Genomic DNA, 13,511 nt, shown 5'->3' with positions numbered 1-13,511 from the left:
TATTTTCTTTCCAGCAACAGCACACATAATTCTTGTTCATGTCCATGTTTTGTCTTGGCGGAATCTTGACCTTTCAGGGGCTGTTTTGGTTTTCATTGTAAGTAGACATCAATTTTGCAAAGAATTTAGGTTAGGGATCTGAGAAAGCAAAAATATCCCATAGTGTAATTTTTCTCTGGAGTCTCATTCTTTTGTAGGATCTTATTAAGGAAAAGGAAATTGATTGAGCATATAATTATTGAACATTTGGTTTCTTTGTCATGTAAGGTGAAAATATAGTATCGTTCATGTCTAAAAATCATCTTAAACATTAAAGAGTGTTTGGATAAAAACTGACATGGAGTCCCGTGTTCACAAAATCTCTTCTAATCATCATGTCAAGGCTAAAATCTTTAAAGTAAGGCAACACTTGCACATAATATCTGAGTAGAGTGAAGCTGACCAAGAGAACTACTTATACTGAAAATAAAAGTGCTTGAACAATGGGATCCCCTTAAGAAAATATTACTTGATCTTTTGAACCAATTATTATTTTTACGCCATGTTATTGTCTAAGAGATTATGCAGCTATGTATTGTTTGTTTTTTATATGAAAGAGACAAATGAAAACTAATGGTGGTGATTGATATATGTATATATTTTTTTTAAAGATTGGCACCTGAGCTAACATCTGTTGCCAATCTTCTTTTTTGTTTTTCTTCTTCTCTCCAAAGCCCCTCAGTACATAGTTGTATGTTCTAATTGTAGATCCTTCTGGCTCTGCTTTGTGGGATGCCACCTCAGCGTGGCTTGATGAGTGGTGCTAGGTCCATGCCCAGGATCTGAAGCGGCAAAACCCTGGGCCACCAAAGCAGAGTGCGCGAACTCAACCACTCAGCCATGGGGCTGGTCCCGTGATTTATATTTTTAAATCATAAGGGAAATATCATGGAAGTAGTAGAAAATCAGCTCAATTTTCTATATCTTGTATTTCCCCTTCCCCTTTTCTGACAAAAATTAAGAGCAAAGAAACTCAACGTTCAAGTCTTGATGGCTCACAACTGTAAATTGGTCTGCTTTTTCCCCTTTCCTTGCTAACGTCCTAGTTCAGCAATCTTTTATTTAGTTCCTCTGATCATACACTTGCTTCCCTACAAATCATTTTTCACAAAACACCCAGAATTATGTTTTTATAATGCATGTCACAACATGTCACCTGCTAATGGATTTCGATTACACTTGGAATAAAACCCAAAACCCTCTCTATGGCCCAGGAAGCTCTGGCTCTCTGCACCTCTCAGCATCCTCTGCTTGTGCTCCCTGTAAGCATCCCACCTGCTTCTGTGCTGCGGTTAGTTCTGTGCTCCACTGAGTTCTTAACTAGCTCACCCAGACAAGTGGCCTTGCACTTGACATTTCCTCTTCCTGGATTGCTTTTCCACAAGTCTTATCAGCATTGCCTTCTCCTTGTCACTACTGACTCATCTTAAAGATCACCTTCATAAGAAGCCTTTCCTCAGTCCAAGGCAGCTCCCGGTCTCTTACTGTCATATCACTCTGCTTTGTTTTCATTTATTCTTTTATGTAGCATGTATTTATTGAGCAACTACTCTGTGATAAGGAACACAAGAAATTTCCTGCCTTACTGGAGCAGTCATTCCAGTGAAAAGAATAATCGATAATCAATAATCACTACCCAATACACCAACTCTGACCTGGCACCATAAACAGAGTGGAAGATCCATGAAAGCAGTGGTGCTGTGTTTTTCTGCTGGAATTAGTGAAGAAAACTTTGAGAGAGCTCGTTCTTTCCCAAACTTTTACTACTTGTTTCTGTAAAGCTACCCCCACAACTGGAGGTGTCAAGATATAACACCTGGCACATGGCCACAATGGTCCGGCTCTCCAGAATTTACCATGCACATTCTTGAGCAAATCACTTTGTGTATTTTTTGCATTAATTTTCTCATTTGTAAAATGAAGTAGTTCTATCCATTTCCCAAGGTTCTTGAATGAGTTAATTATGAAAGTACTCAATAAATAGAGCACTATCCAAATGGCCCACTTAGGTGAGTATTGAATGTTGTCTGCAGCTGTCTCTAAATTTACTACAATTCTTCCCCTCTCCTCCCGAGGGAGCTTCTTGATTATGTGCCTCTGTTTTCTTGTCCATCAGATAAACAACACTGAATGGTATTTGGCTTGTCTCTGATGAGCATATTTTACTTTGACTCTATCCTAACAGCATTCATTTTCTGTTCTTCTACAGTACTTTGGAAGTTTGCTTGTCATTTTCTGTGTAGAGCTGGCTTGTGGTGTTTGGACGTATGAGCAGGAAGTAATGGTGAGTTCAAAATGGGATATAATCCCAATCTGAAACAATATCCAGTCCAGCCTTTAAATCAGATACTTTGGATACTATTTGGATTTAGGCACATGAGTGTTAATTTGAATGTTTATACTGTATGATAATAGAGAATAATCCCAATACTTCTGAAAAGTAATATTTTTTTTCCGTCTAAAGCATAATTCCAAACCATAATTTGTAATATTTCATTTGGTATACTATATATCTTTAATTCCACAGATTGCTTAAACAGAAATATAATAGACTGAAAATAATATATGCTCTAAAATAATTTTACCAACTTCGGAGTATATAATAAAAAAGATTCGCATTTGCAACAGGATCTGAGAAAGCTTGAAAATCGACATGATAGCCTTCTAAACTGCTCCCGGCAGCTGTCCACTGAGGACTGGGAAGTGAGCATCTCCTGTTTGTGACCTGCTGAACCACCTTCCACTTTTTTTTAAGATTTTTATTTTTCCCTTTTCTCCCCAAAGCCCCCTGGTACCTAGCTGTATATTTTTAGTTGTGGGTCCTTCTAGTTGTGGCATGTGGGACGCCACCTCAGCATGGCTTGATGAGTGGTGCCATGTCCGCACCCAGGATCCCAAACCAGCGAAACCCTGGGCCACCAAAGCAGAGCGCGCGAATTTAACCGCTCGGTCATGGGGCCGGCCCCTGTCTTTCAGTTTAAGAAGTGTATTTGAAGAGTTGCCGTGTGTTTACCTCAGTCTAGAAATACTCTCAGAGTTTGAGACTTGGCTTCATGAAAACAGCTCTTCAGCATTTTCCTCATTCATTTTATCAATTGAAACTGCTGGAACAACTTTTATAGCTATGTTGGAACGAATAAGGATCAGAGTTTCTCAGTCTTAAGATAAGACCGGTCAGGATCGGTTTACCACTTGTGCTTCACCTTTGCTCGCACTGGGCATTATTACTCATTTAATGCTTACTAACTTCACTGGTGCAAATTGGTGCATTTATCACTAATGAGGTCAAGCACAGTCATGTGTCTGTGATTGCTGGCCATTTTCATGGTGCCAGGCAGATTTTTCCACCGTAAGTGTCACAAAATGACTCTGTTTCAGGAAGATGGTGTGTTTCAACATGTAGTCCTTGGATTGTCTACAGCAGGAGTCACCCAGGGTGAATATTAAAAACGCACATTTTAGGGGTCAACCTGGTGGCATAGCTGTTAAGTTCGCATGCTCCATTTCAGGGACCTGGAGTTCACGGGTTCAGATCCTGGACGTGGACCTATGCACTGCTTGTCAAGCCACGCTGTGGCAGCATCCTGCATACAAAATAGAGGAAGGTTGCTACAGATGTTAGCTCAGTGACAATCTTCCTCACCAAAGAAAACCACACAAAAAATACATGGTAGGGTTCTAGGCCAGATCTACTAAATCAGAATAGAGGGAGAGACAGAGGGAGAGGGGTGGGGCCTGAGCATTTGTACTTGTGACATATTTCTCAGGTGAGTCTTCAACATTTTAAAATTTAAAAGCTCTTCAGAAGAGAAGAAGATTATTTTGTATTTGTCTCAGAGAGGCATTTCGGCAGTTTTGTAAGAAAATTGAAGTCGTTTCTGGTACCGATGCAGTTATTACAGATTCTGTGGTGAATCTGCCACTGTACTGTGAGACTGCCTTGAATATGAAGTGGTAATTGCAGACTAGTGAGTACTCTGCTGACTGCAATTTGCATGGAAACGGCACTTTGGGACTGCCACGCATCTGAATGCTTCTGAAAACACTCATGCTTCCAATGCATGACAACTCTCAGGAAGAAGACAGACTTTATGATTATTTTTTTCTCTATTAAAAATTGAAAAGTCAGAGCAGGTTTTAACTAGTTTAATATAAAGTTAAGAATTTCTGGGGCCGGCCCAGTGGCGCAGCGGTTAAGTTCACAGGTTCCGCTTCTTGGCGGCCCGGGGTTCACTGGTTCAGATCCCGGGTGTGGACATGGCACCGCTTGGCACACCATGCTGTGGTAGGCGTCCCACATATAAAGTAGAGGAAGATGGGCATGATGTTAGCTAGGTGCCAGGCTTCCTCAGCAAAAAGTGGAGAACTGACAGTAGTTAGCTCAGGGCTAGTCTTCCTCAAAAAAAAAAAAAAAATAGAATTTTCTTTAAAACTAAATTTCCCAATAAAATAGAAATTCTCTTGCTGTCTTTGAGAATCATATTTTCACTCCATCCTTAGAAATTTTGTTTATTAAGGGGAGAGAAAAAGTAATTGGTTCCTGGGACTCAGTTTCTGTTTTATTTATAAAGAGATAGTCTCTCTTAATTTTTTCTGTTTTCAAAAAATACGCATATCTCCTTGACATTGAAGCATTAGATAGTAGATTGTGTAATTAATTCTTGATCCCCTCCCCTCAGCTTTTGATATTCCTCTTTTTGATAATTAAAGGTTTTTTAGATATGAGTTTAATTTCTGTAGATTTTTTTTTTAAGAAGCATTTTTTTGTTTTCTTTCTTTCTTTCTTTCTTTTTTTTTTTGCTGAGGAAGATTTTCTCTGAGCTAACATTTGTGCCAGTCTTGCTCTGTTTTGTATGTGGGTCACCACCACAGGGTGGCTGCTGATGAGTGGTATAGGTCTGCACTGGGAACCGAACCCGGGCCACTAGAGTGGAGCATGCTGAACTTAACCACCAGGCCATGGGGCCAGCCCCTCTGTAGATTTTTTCAATGGTTTGTATAGTGCTCTGTCATACCAATATTTGATAAATCTCCTAGGTTATAGCAAGTTCAAAATGAATTAACTTAAGGTATTTGAAAGGGAATGCATGGATTCTAATATAATTGGAAGAAACTTGAGCAAATGGAATGGAATTTATACTTGTTTAGACACTTTCTTCTGTTCTGTTAAGGTGTGAACTGCAAATATCTTCTTAGTATCCCAGTGGTACTAGATGGGTGCACACTGACATTTCAGTTGAGGGCAGACATCACTGTTTTGCTTGTGTAAATCTTCTCCATTAAGTCGCCAGGATAGAACAAGGACTGTTTAAAAGTGAAATGCGGAAAGTAGTCCTTTAGAAAAAAAGTTTGTCAGAAGTTTTTTTATTGCTCTTGCACTAATAGCAGTGTGAATGAAAAGTGCCATTAAAGTTTATTATCTGCCAAATTTTGCAGACCCCGGCCTTCACATAGAATGGGCTTTGTGCTCTTAGCTGTTCCATGCAAGGAGCCAGTAAATGTGTGTTTTTCTTTATCGCCAGATCGCAGTATTTTGTGCCAGAACCTCAGTGATCTCCTCTATTTCTTGCCATATTTGGTCTCACATTGATTGTGGCCATAAGGGAGAAACAATTTTTGTTTATTTTGGAAAATAAAATTAAAAATAAGACTGTTCTAATAACCAAATCAAGAGATTTGACACTGACAGTCTATTTCTTTGCTGTTTCTGTTGTTTATACATGTTCACCTCCTATTTGTTAGTCCTTCTCTAGATGCAATCTGTCAATAATATTGTTTCAGACTATATATTTCTAGAGAATTTATTTCACTTCCATTTATTTTATGCTCAAAAGGGTGTGAGCTAATAATTTATGGTGAGTAGCTTGAACTTCAATTAGTTCCCTGAACTTTGTTGAAATCATATGAACACAAACTATACCCAATCAGCTCATTATTTGGAAAAAAAGTTGTGTGCCCAAGTGTTGGGGTGCTTTCTTTTATATTGTGCATTTCCAAGTAACAAAAAAGAAAATTAACAAAGGAAAAAAATGAAGAATTTCTGTGGTCAGGAACTTTTAAACTACTTCTATTGCTATTACTAGTTTTAAAAATAAGATTTCAGGGGCCAGCCTGGCAATATTGTGGTTAAGTTCACATGCTCTGCTTCGGCAGCCTGGCATTCGCAGGTTCGGATCCTGGGCACAGACCTAGCACTGCTCATCAAACCATGCGGTGGCAGGATCCCACATAAAATAGAGGAAGATTGGCAACAGATGTTAGCTCAGGGCCAGTCTTTCTCACACAAAAAAATAAATAAATAAGATTTCAAAATAATTCTAATCTTGAGTCAGCATCAAGCTTGCTCAACTGAGTCTGGTCTGTGTTACTTCATAGATCAAATGTGGATGTCTGTCCAGTTTCCCACTTACGTATTCCAAAGGTAATACCACATAAGTGGTGGGACTAGGATTTGTATGCCTCAAGTTCTCCCGTGGCACTGTAGATAAAACACCGCGTGATAATGCTGACAGGATTTCTGGCCAACCGTTGCGTTGTGTACCTGAGGCTCTGTCATGACTAAACTGTTCATTAAGGGAGATGATGCTAGGTGACTTGAGAATAGAAGCAGAAAAAACGCTTTTATTAGAGAACTATTCTCTCTAAAATTCTAGCATGTCTCCAAAATCCAATTTTGAAAAGGTATTTACAAATTTGTTCTAGAGTGAGGCTTGATTTGAGCTGAACTCTTTCCCTTCTTAATTCTTTTCCCTTTATTTTAGTACCATAATCTGCAGTCACTTCAAAGAACAACTTCATAGCATTATGACATCAAATCAAGGGGCATTTCTCTGCAGGATCATTTGGTACGAAGAGCAGTTCAGGTGTATCTAAGAGAGAGAGAGAGAGCGAGCGAGAGAGAGAGAGAGAGAGACGTAAACCACTTGTTTTGTGATTTTTTTGAGCCTGATATTGACATTAAATGATTTTGCATTTTTTGCTTGATATGAAGTACCCCCTCATTTAGTATGAAAATATACACATAGAGATTGTTCATTAAGTGTTTAGTAACCTTGAGCTTAATTTAGGCCACAAATATAAATTTAAAATAGTATTTGTCGATTGCAATACATTCCGAGTCTGTGTGAGTATGTGTATGGGTCTATGAGTGATTGTGTTTGTGAACATGTGAACGTATTTGTGTCTGACTGTGTGTGTTTGTGTATTCCAGCTGTTGATACTTTATTTTTTATCTCCAGGTTCCAGTACAGTGGTCAGACATGGTCACTTTGAAAGCCAGAATGACAAACTATGGCTTACCTAGGTACCGGTGGCTTACTCATGCTTGGAATTTTTTTCAGAGAGAAGTAAGTGCTGCATTTTCTGAGAAAGAGGGTATGGAATAAATGGCACACTTTCAAAACAAGTGTTCAAAGTTTTGGCTTTGGTCATCTTCTCTGTGCTGAAAGTTAAGCTTATGATTCAGTTACCACTGGTGTAATTGTTTATTGAGAATTGCCTTAAGTCACTCCGTGTCCTGCTTTTCTTCCCATGTCTACCATTTCCCCTTCATTTCACGATTCACATATGTTTTAAAATTTCTTAAAAGCCATTTAGCTAAGCTACTGTGAAGTTTCCCTTTTATGAGAATTCCTTGATAAATATCGAAGTTCTATTTGAATAGATAATTTTTCATGACTTTTAGAGCTATCTGTATTTTAAGCATCAGTTAAAATGTTAAAATAATGGTTCTCATTTGGAAATTAAGAGTCAATCTATCATTAAAAGCATGAGCTTTCTAGGCAGAAAGACCTTGGTTCAAATTCTGGCTCTGCTGCTTAATATTACATGAGCTGCTATAATTTATTTAATTTCCTTAAGCCTCAGTCTCCTCACCTGTAAAATGGGAATAATAAAAGTACTTAGGTCATCAGGTTGTTGAGAAGATTAAATGGGATCATAAGTTTGGTCTCATTTAGCTTCTGCTTATTAACAATAATGTTACAAAATAGAAGTGCTTTTAGCTTTTCTTACCTAACTTCAATATAGCACGATATCCAATCATCTTCTCAAACAGCGATTATCTTTAGATATTTAAAATCTGGTTACTGGAGGTTAACCATTGATCTTGCTTCAAACCAAGCTCTTCTCTCAAGCAGTTTACATGTGATTGGGGTTACATCCCCATATGACCAAGGGTATCCATTTCCTTTAATTTCATTTAGAGCTGGGCCACAAAGCATGTGAGGATCAGTGTCTTACACCATCAATATCCAGCTCTGTGCTCAGTTAGTTTGCCTTGGATACACATGGGCAACGGTTCAAGTCCAGGATAATCTCCAAATCTGGTTCTTTTTGTTACAGTTGTTGGGATGGTGAAAATTATCATTGTAACACAGATTTCCTGTTTATTGAAATGCTTCCTGACTTTGTTTGTTTACTGTTCATTTGTACTAAAAACAACATGAAGGGAAAATAAGTGAAGCATTAGGGAATTTATAAAAGCTGTGTTCAGCTACTGTCCCGGGGAGAAGCTGCCCAGAGCTCTTTATTTTCTGGGATTTGTGATGTAGACCATGATAATCCAGGCTGAAAAACAAAGTGAGTTGTTTTCTAATGGTCCAAGAGGGGCTCCACCTAGACTACGTACAAGCATTGCAAATAATGGCACATGCATTTGTAGATTGCACAGTAAGTTCTGTCCTCCATATCATAGGCCTATTTCCCCCAAAAGGAGGTGGTGGAGACCTCTGGGGACCTGAAAGAGTTTTTAAAAGCCCCTTTTATTAGTTTGCTAGGGTTGCGTGCATAATAAAATACCATGGCCTGGGTGCCTTAAACAACAGAAATTTATTGTCTCACAGTTCTGGAGGCTGGAAATCTAAGATCAAGATGCCAGCAGGGTTGCTTTCTTCTGAGGCCTCTGTCATGGGCTTGTGAATGGCCGTCTTCTCTGTGTTGTCACGTCATCTTCCCTTTGTTTGTGTCTGTGTTTAAATTTCCTCTTCTTATGACATCAGTTATACGGCATTAGGCTGTATGTGGCATAAAATAAGGACTCTTATGAACTTATTTTAATCTATTTACCTCTGTAAAGACCCTATCTGCAAATATGGTCACATTCTAGGGGTTAGAACTTCAACATGAATTTTAGGGGTGGGGGGTGACACAATTTAGCCTATAACACCCCTCTCTCAAAATCAATGGTAGAGCTGAAAGTGACCTTGTCTGGCCCCAATTTTCCTGGCTGCCCGTTCAGTGCAGTTCTCTACGTGTACCTCACTTTAGTGGACTCTCGCTTGAGCCCTAGTGATGTTTATTTAATACCTTTAAAAAAAACTGACTTGAAAAAATTTATTTATTTATTTATTTTAACATAGTGGCTGGAGTACCATATGCTCTGCCGTGCACTGGCCTGTGATCTTGGCAAGTTACTTGACCCATCAGAGCCTCAGTTTCTTCATGTGTAAAATGGCGGTGGTATTTCTAGTTTGCCACAGTGTTAGCAAGAGTGGCCCCATCTCACAAGGCAATTTTAAAGGCGGCAGGGAAACTACAAAGAGATGTAGACCACGGTGAGGTGTGGCGTAAGAATGAGTTTGCTTAAGGGAGTTTTCAGGAAGAATTTCAGAACCAACTTGGTATCTTCTGTTGACGAAGAAAAACAACTATGTGAAAAGAGAAAATATCTCAGAGACTTATTAAAATAAAAAAATGTTTGGCACTGAACATGATATGCTTAAGTTATTTGGAAAAGTCATTTCTGTGAAGCACCCCATTTCCTGACAAGGCCGGATAAATGGGATGCTCTATTGTGGATGGGGTAAGAGTGTTCCAAGAACTGTCTTTCTGTCATCAACATAGAAAAACACATGTCATTAGGAAATGAGAGAAGGAGGTTTTCCCTGAGTACGAGGATTTAAAAAGATGGACTTGGAAATGTAGTAGTTCATGATTTTTAGAAAGTAGAGTCTTTTTTACTACGTATGTTTTTTATGAATATTCAATGACATGGAAAACATGATGTCAAATTATCTGACTTAATTGTGATGGTATTTAATTGTAATTAATTAATTAATTGTAATTAATCTATAATTAATTGTTTATGGTATATTCATGGCTTTTAGAACAAGTTTATAAAAGGCAAATACTAAAAATATAAAAAAAGTTTTTCAGGAAATTTTAGTATTACTCATGACATCAATAACTTGTCTTTTATAGTACCCTTAAGATGACTTTTTTCTCTTTTGAAGTTAGATATTTAAGCAAATGAAAAAATATAAAATTGTTTTTAGTATTTTCCTTGTTTTACTCTACATGAGAAGTTCAGTATTCTTCAAAGCTGATTTTAGTTGAATTTTTAAATGGTAGGTTGTGGTATTTTATGATACAGTGTTTATCTGGACACAGGTTGATCTGTTGGGTACATAATTTGCAGAGCCAGGCATTCTTAGCCAAGTTCTGCTCAGTGACTCCCCATAGTCCTTGTTTTTGACTGTATGGGAGAGTAACTGCCTTCTCCCCAAGGGTAGAAAATTTTCATGATTAATTTTCTGAATCTAGTCTGCATATGTCCTTAAGCAGTGTTTCTAAACCTGTCCAGAGAAAGTTTTTGCTAATCCTTGTTGAAATAAGACAAAAAAGAAAAAAAAGCCATATTGTTTTTTTTTAAATCCAACTTTATTCAAGTTAAAGGCACATCCTTTCTTCTGAGATTATGGTGATAGAATGTGATAGTTTATTTCAAGACTTTCACTCAGTTGAATAAAAATTTGTTGGCAAACCTATGTTTATATTTCAAACATTTTTGGAAACTTACTGGTTAATGGGTTCAAGTTGAGTAATCTTTGTGATGTTGGCTTTTGGTGAACAAATCTTTCTATAGCGATTATGGAAACTTTTATAATTTGAATTTGTTAAGCAGTTAATTGGTAACTAGGCAATATACAAATAGGTTGATCAACTCTTCTTTAGTGACTAAAGCTTTAATGATAAATATAAGATTTCATTTGTTTGTTTTGTGAGTTTGTTTACTAATCCTGCTGCCATATGATCACTTGTAGAGGATCTTACGGCTGGAGAGTGGGACCCAGTCATGCCTGATCTGTTTTTATGTGTTATGGACATTTTTATTCAGAATTGTTCCATTATGGAGTCCTTTACTACATTTCTGTCATCAACATAGAATGTACATATATCATTAGGTGATGACAGAAGTGAGTTTAGCTCTGGGTACAAAAATTTAAGAAATCTAACGTTTAATCTCCTGTAAGTTAAGAAAATATTTTTGTAGTTTCTGAGCCTGATGAGTCGTTCTTTTGCAGTTTAAGTGCTGTGGAGTGGTATATTTCACTGACTGGTTGGAAATGACAGAGATGGACTGGCCCCCAGATTCCTGCTGTGTCAGGGAATTCCCAGGATGTTCCAAACAGGCCCACCAGGAAGATCTCAGTGACCTTTATCAAGAGGTAAGGCCATATGTGGCTAACTTATCATGGATAAAAGTTTTGTTATAATGACTTTTAAGTAAAGAATCAACAACATGCTGATGAAATTTTCCTCTTCTGTCTAAATATAAAGACCCTTAAAATTTTCCTCTGATATATGAAGAAATAGGTTAAGCTAAAAATAAATATAATAATCTGAACCTTAATCAAATTTTGACAAAGGAAATTGAGAAAGACTAGGTTTTAGAATTAATTGGATTTTAAATTTAAACTGTATTATCTAGAACCAAGGTGTTGCCACATCCAAGGAATCCTTTAAAAACGGACACGTGTGGAATGTATACCTAACTCTGGATATTTGGGAAGACAAGGTTGGAAGTTCCTGAGCAGAATGTGTTATTTCAGGGCCTCCAGATAGAGTAAAATATGTATAGGAAAAAAAGAAAATCCCACTCTTCAGAGAAAATGCTGTCCTCTACTCTTCAGTTCCCCCTGCTGGCTAATGATCAGTGATGTTAGTTTTAGTTAGCTGATTTCATGAAGTTAGGTGCTCACTGGAATTCAAATCAATCCTCATGTGCCCAAGAAAGTTGCGCCTTTGTGTTTTCCGGGAGAATTTATCAGAATCATGTTACTCCTTTGTTAGCAGAAGTTTTCCTCTTGCTTCATTGTTAGTACTGATTTTCAAACTTTGTTAGCAGTGGAATCCTATTTTCAAATTAAAATCTAGAACGACATCATCCAGTACAATAGCCAATAGCAGCATGTGGCTATTTAAATTAAAATTAAATAAAATAAAAATTTCATTTCCTCAGTTGCACCAGCCATTTTTTAAATGCTCAACAGCCGCTTGGAACTAAGAGCTCCCGTATTGGACAACGCAGACATAAGACATTTCCATCATTACAGGAAGTCTTAATCTAGAATGGAAGCTCAAGATGTAAATCAGATGGAAGGGAAGCTGCTCAGGCTGAGGGCCTGGGATCATTTCCCAAATACATCCCCCGTCAAGTACTCGGGTACCATAAAGTGCTGTTGCAAACCTCTGGCTTAACATAAAGTAACAACTTACGCTATTCATAATATAACATACACACACATACACATATATAGTATGGCCATAAAGAAAGACACTTGGAAACAAAACACATCGAGAAAACATGCATTTTTATATATTTCAAGATATAAATTTCAAGATGGTTCCATTAGGAGCTCATACATCTTTCTCTAGAAATGCTATTCTTTTTGAAAACATCTTTTAGGCTGTCTGCCAAAATCAGTTATAGAGGTGCACAAAAATCAGTTTTATTAATTTATAATGTAAATTAACTAATTTGAAAAAGATGCTGGATTACCTACACAAATGATTCATTGTATTCACGTCTTAGATCTGAGTGACGTTTTGGCTGTTAAAAAAATTCATCTCAGTGTCTAGCCTGGTGGTGTAGTGGTTAAGTTCGCATGCTCCCCTTTGGCGGCCTGGGGTTTGCAGGTTTGGATCCTGGGTGTGGACCTAGCACTGCTCATCAACCCATGCTGTGGCAGCATTCCACATAAAATAGAAGAGGATTGCCACAGATGTTAGCTCTTTGACAAGCTTCCTCAAGCAAAAAGAGGAAGACTGGCAACAGATGTTAGCTCAGGGCCAATCTTCCTCACACATGAAAAAGAAAAATTCATCTCAGAGGACAAGACTATGTCACATTTAAGGATATCCGAAATAAAGCACTTTGGGCTCTGAAGGCCTGCCACAAAGAAGAGTGGCAAGTCTTTTTTAAGAGATAAAGTATTGTATTAGTTTCCTAGGGCTGCTGTAAGAAACTACCACAAAGTAGGTGGCTTAAACGACAGATAATTATTGTCTCACAGTTCTGAAGCTGTGGATCTGAGATCAAGGTTGGTTCCTTCTGAGAGGTGTATGGGAGAATCTGTTCTATGCTCTCCCACAGCTTCTCGTGGTTGCTGGCAGTCATCGGTGCTCATTGGCTTGTAGAAGCCTCACCCCGACCTCTGCCTTCGTTTTCACGTGGCATTCTGTCTGCTTCC

General features: G+C 38.0%; 1 protein-coding gene across 5 annotated transcripts in view; it reads left to right on the top strand.

The window, feature by feature from the left end:
* The window catches only part of TSPAN12 (tetraspanin 12), a 111,918-nt gene that overhangs the window by 80,858 nt on the left and 17,549 nt on the right, over positions 1 to 13,511 (top strand). For all 5 annotated transcript variants that reach the window (XM_070264951.1, XM_070264952.1, XM_023639555.2 and 2 more), the window contains 3 exons: positions 2,249 to 2,323; positions 7,278 to 7,385; positions 11,343 to 11,486. In XM_070264951.1, the coding sequence (XP_070121052.1) occupies positions 2,249 to 2,323; positions 7,278 to 7,385; positions 11,343 to 11,486 (327 nt within the window). The remainder of the gene's footprint in view (positions 1 to 2,248; positions 2,324 to 7,277; positions 7,386 to 11,342; positions 11,487 to 13,511) is intronic.

The sequence above is a fragment of the Equus caballus genome, chromosome 4 (genome assembly GCF_041296265.1).
Source record: "Equus caballus isolate H_3958 breed thoroughbred chromosome 4, TB-T2T, whole genome shotgun sequence".
NCBI lineage: Eukaryota > Metazoa > Chordata > Mammalia > Perissodactyla > Equidae > Equus > Equus caballus.
The sequence above is the reverse complement of the archived record's forward strand: the minus strand, read 5'-3'. Positions and strand labels throughout refer to the sequence as shown.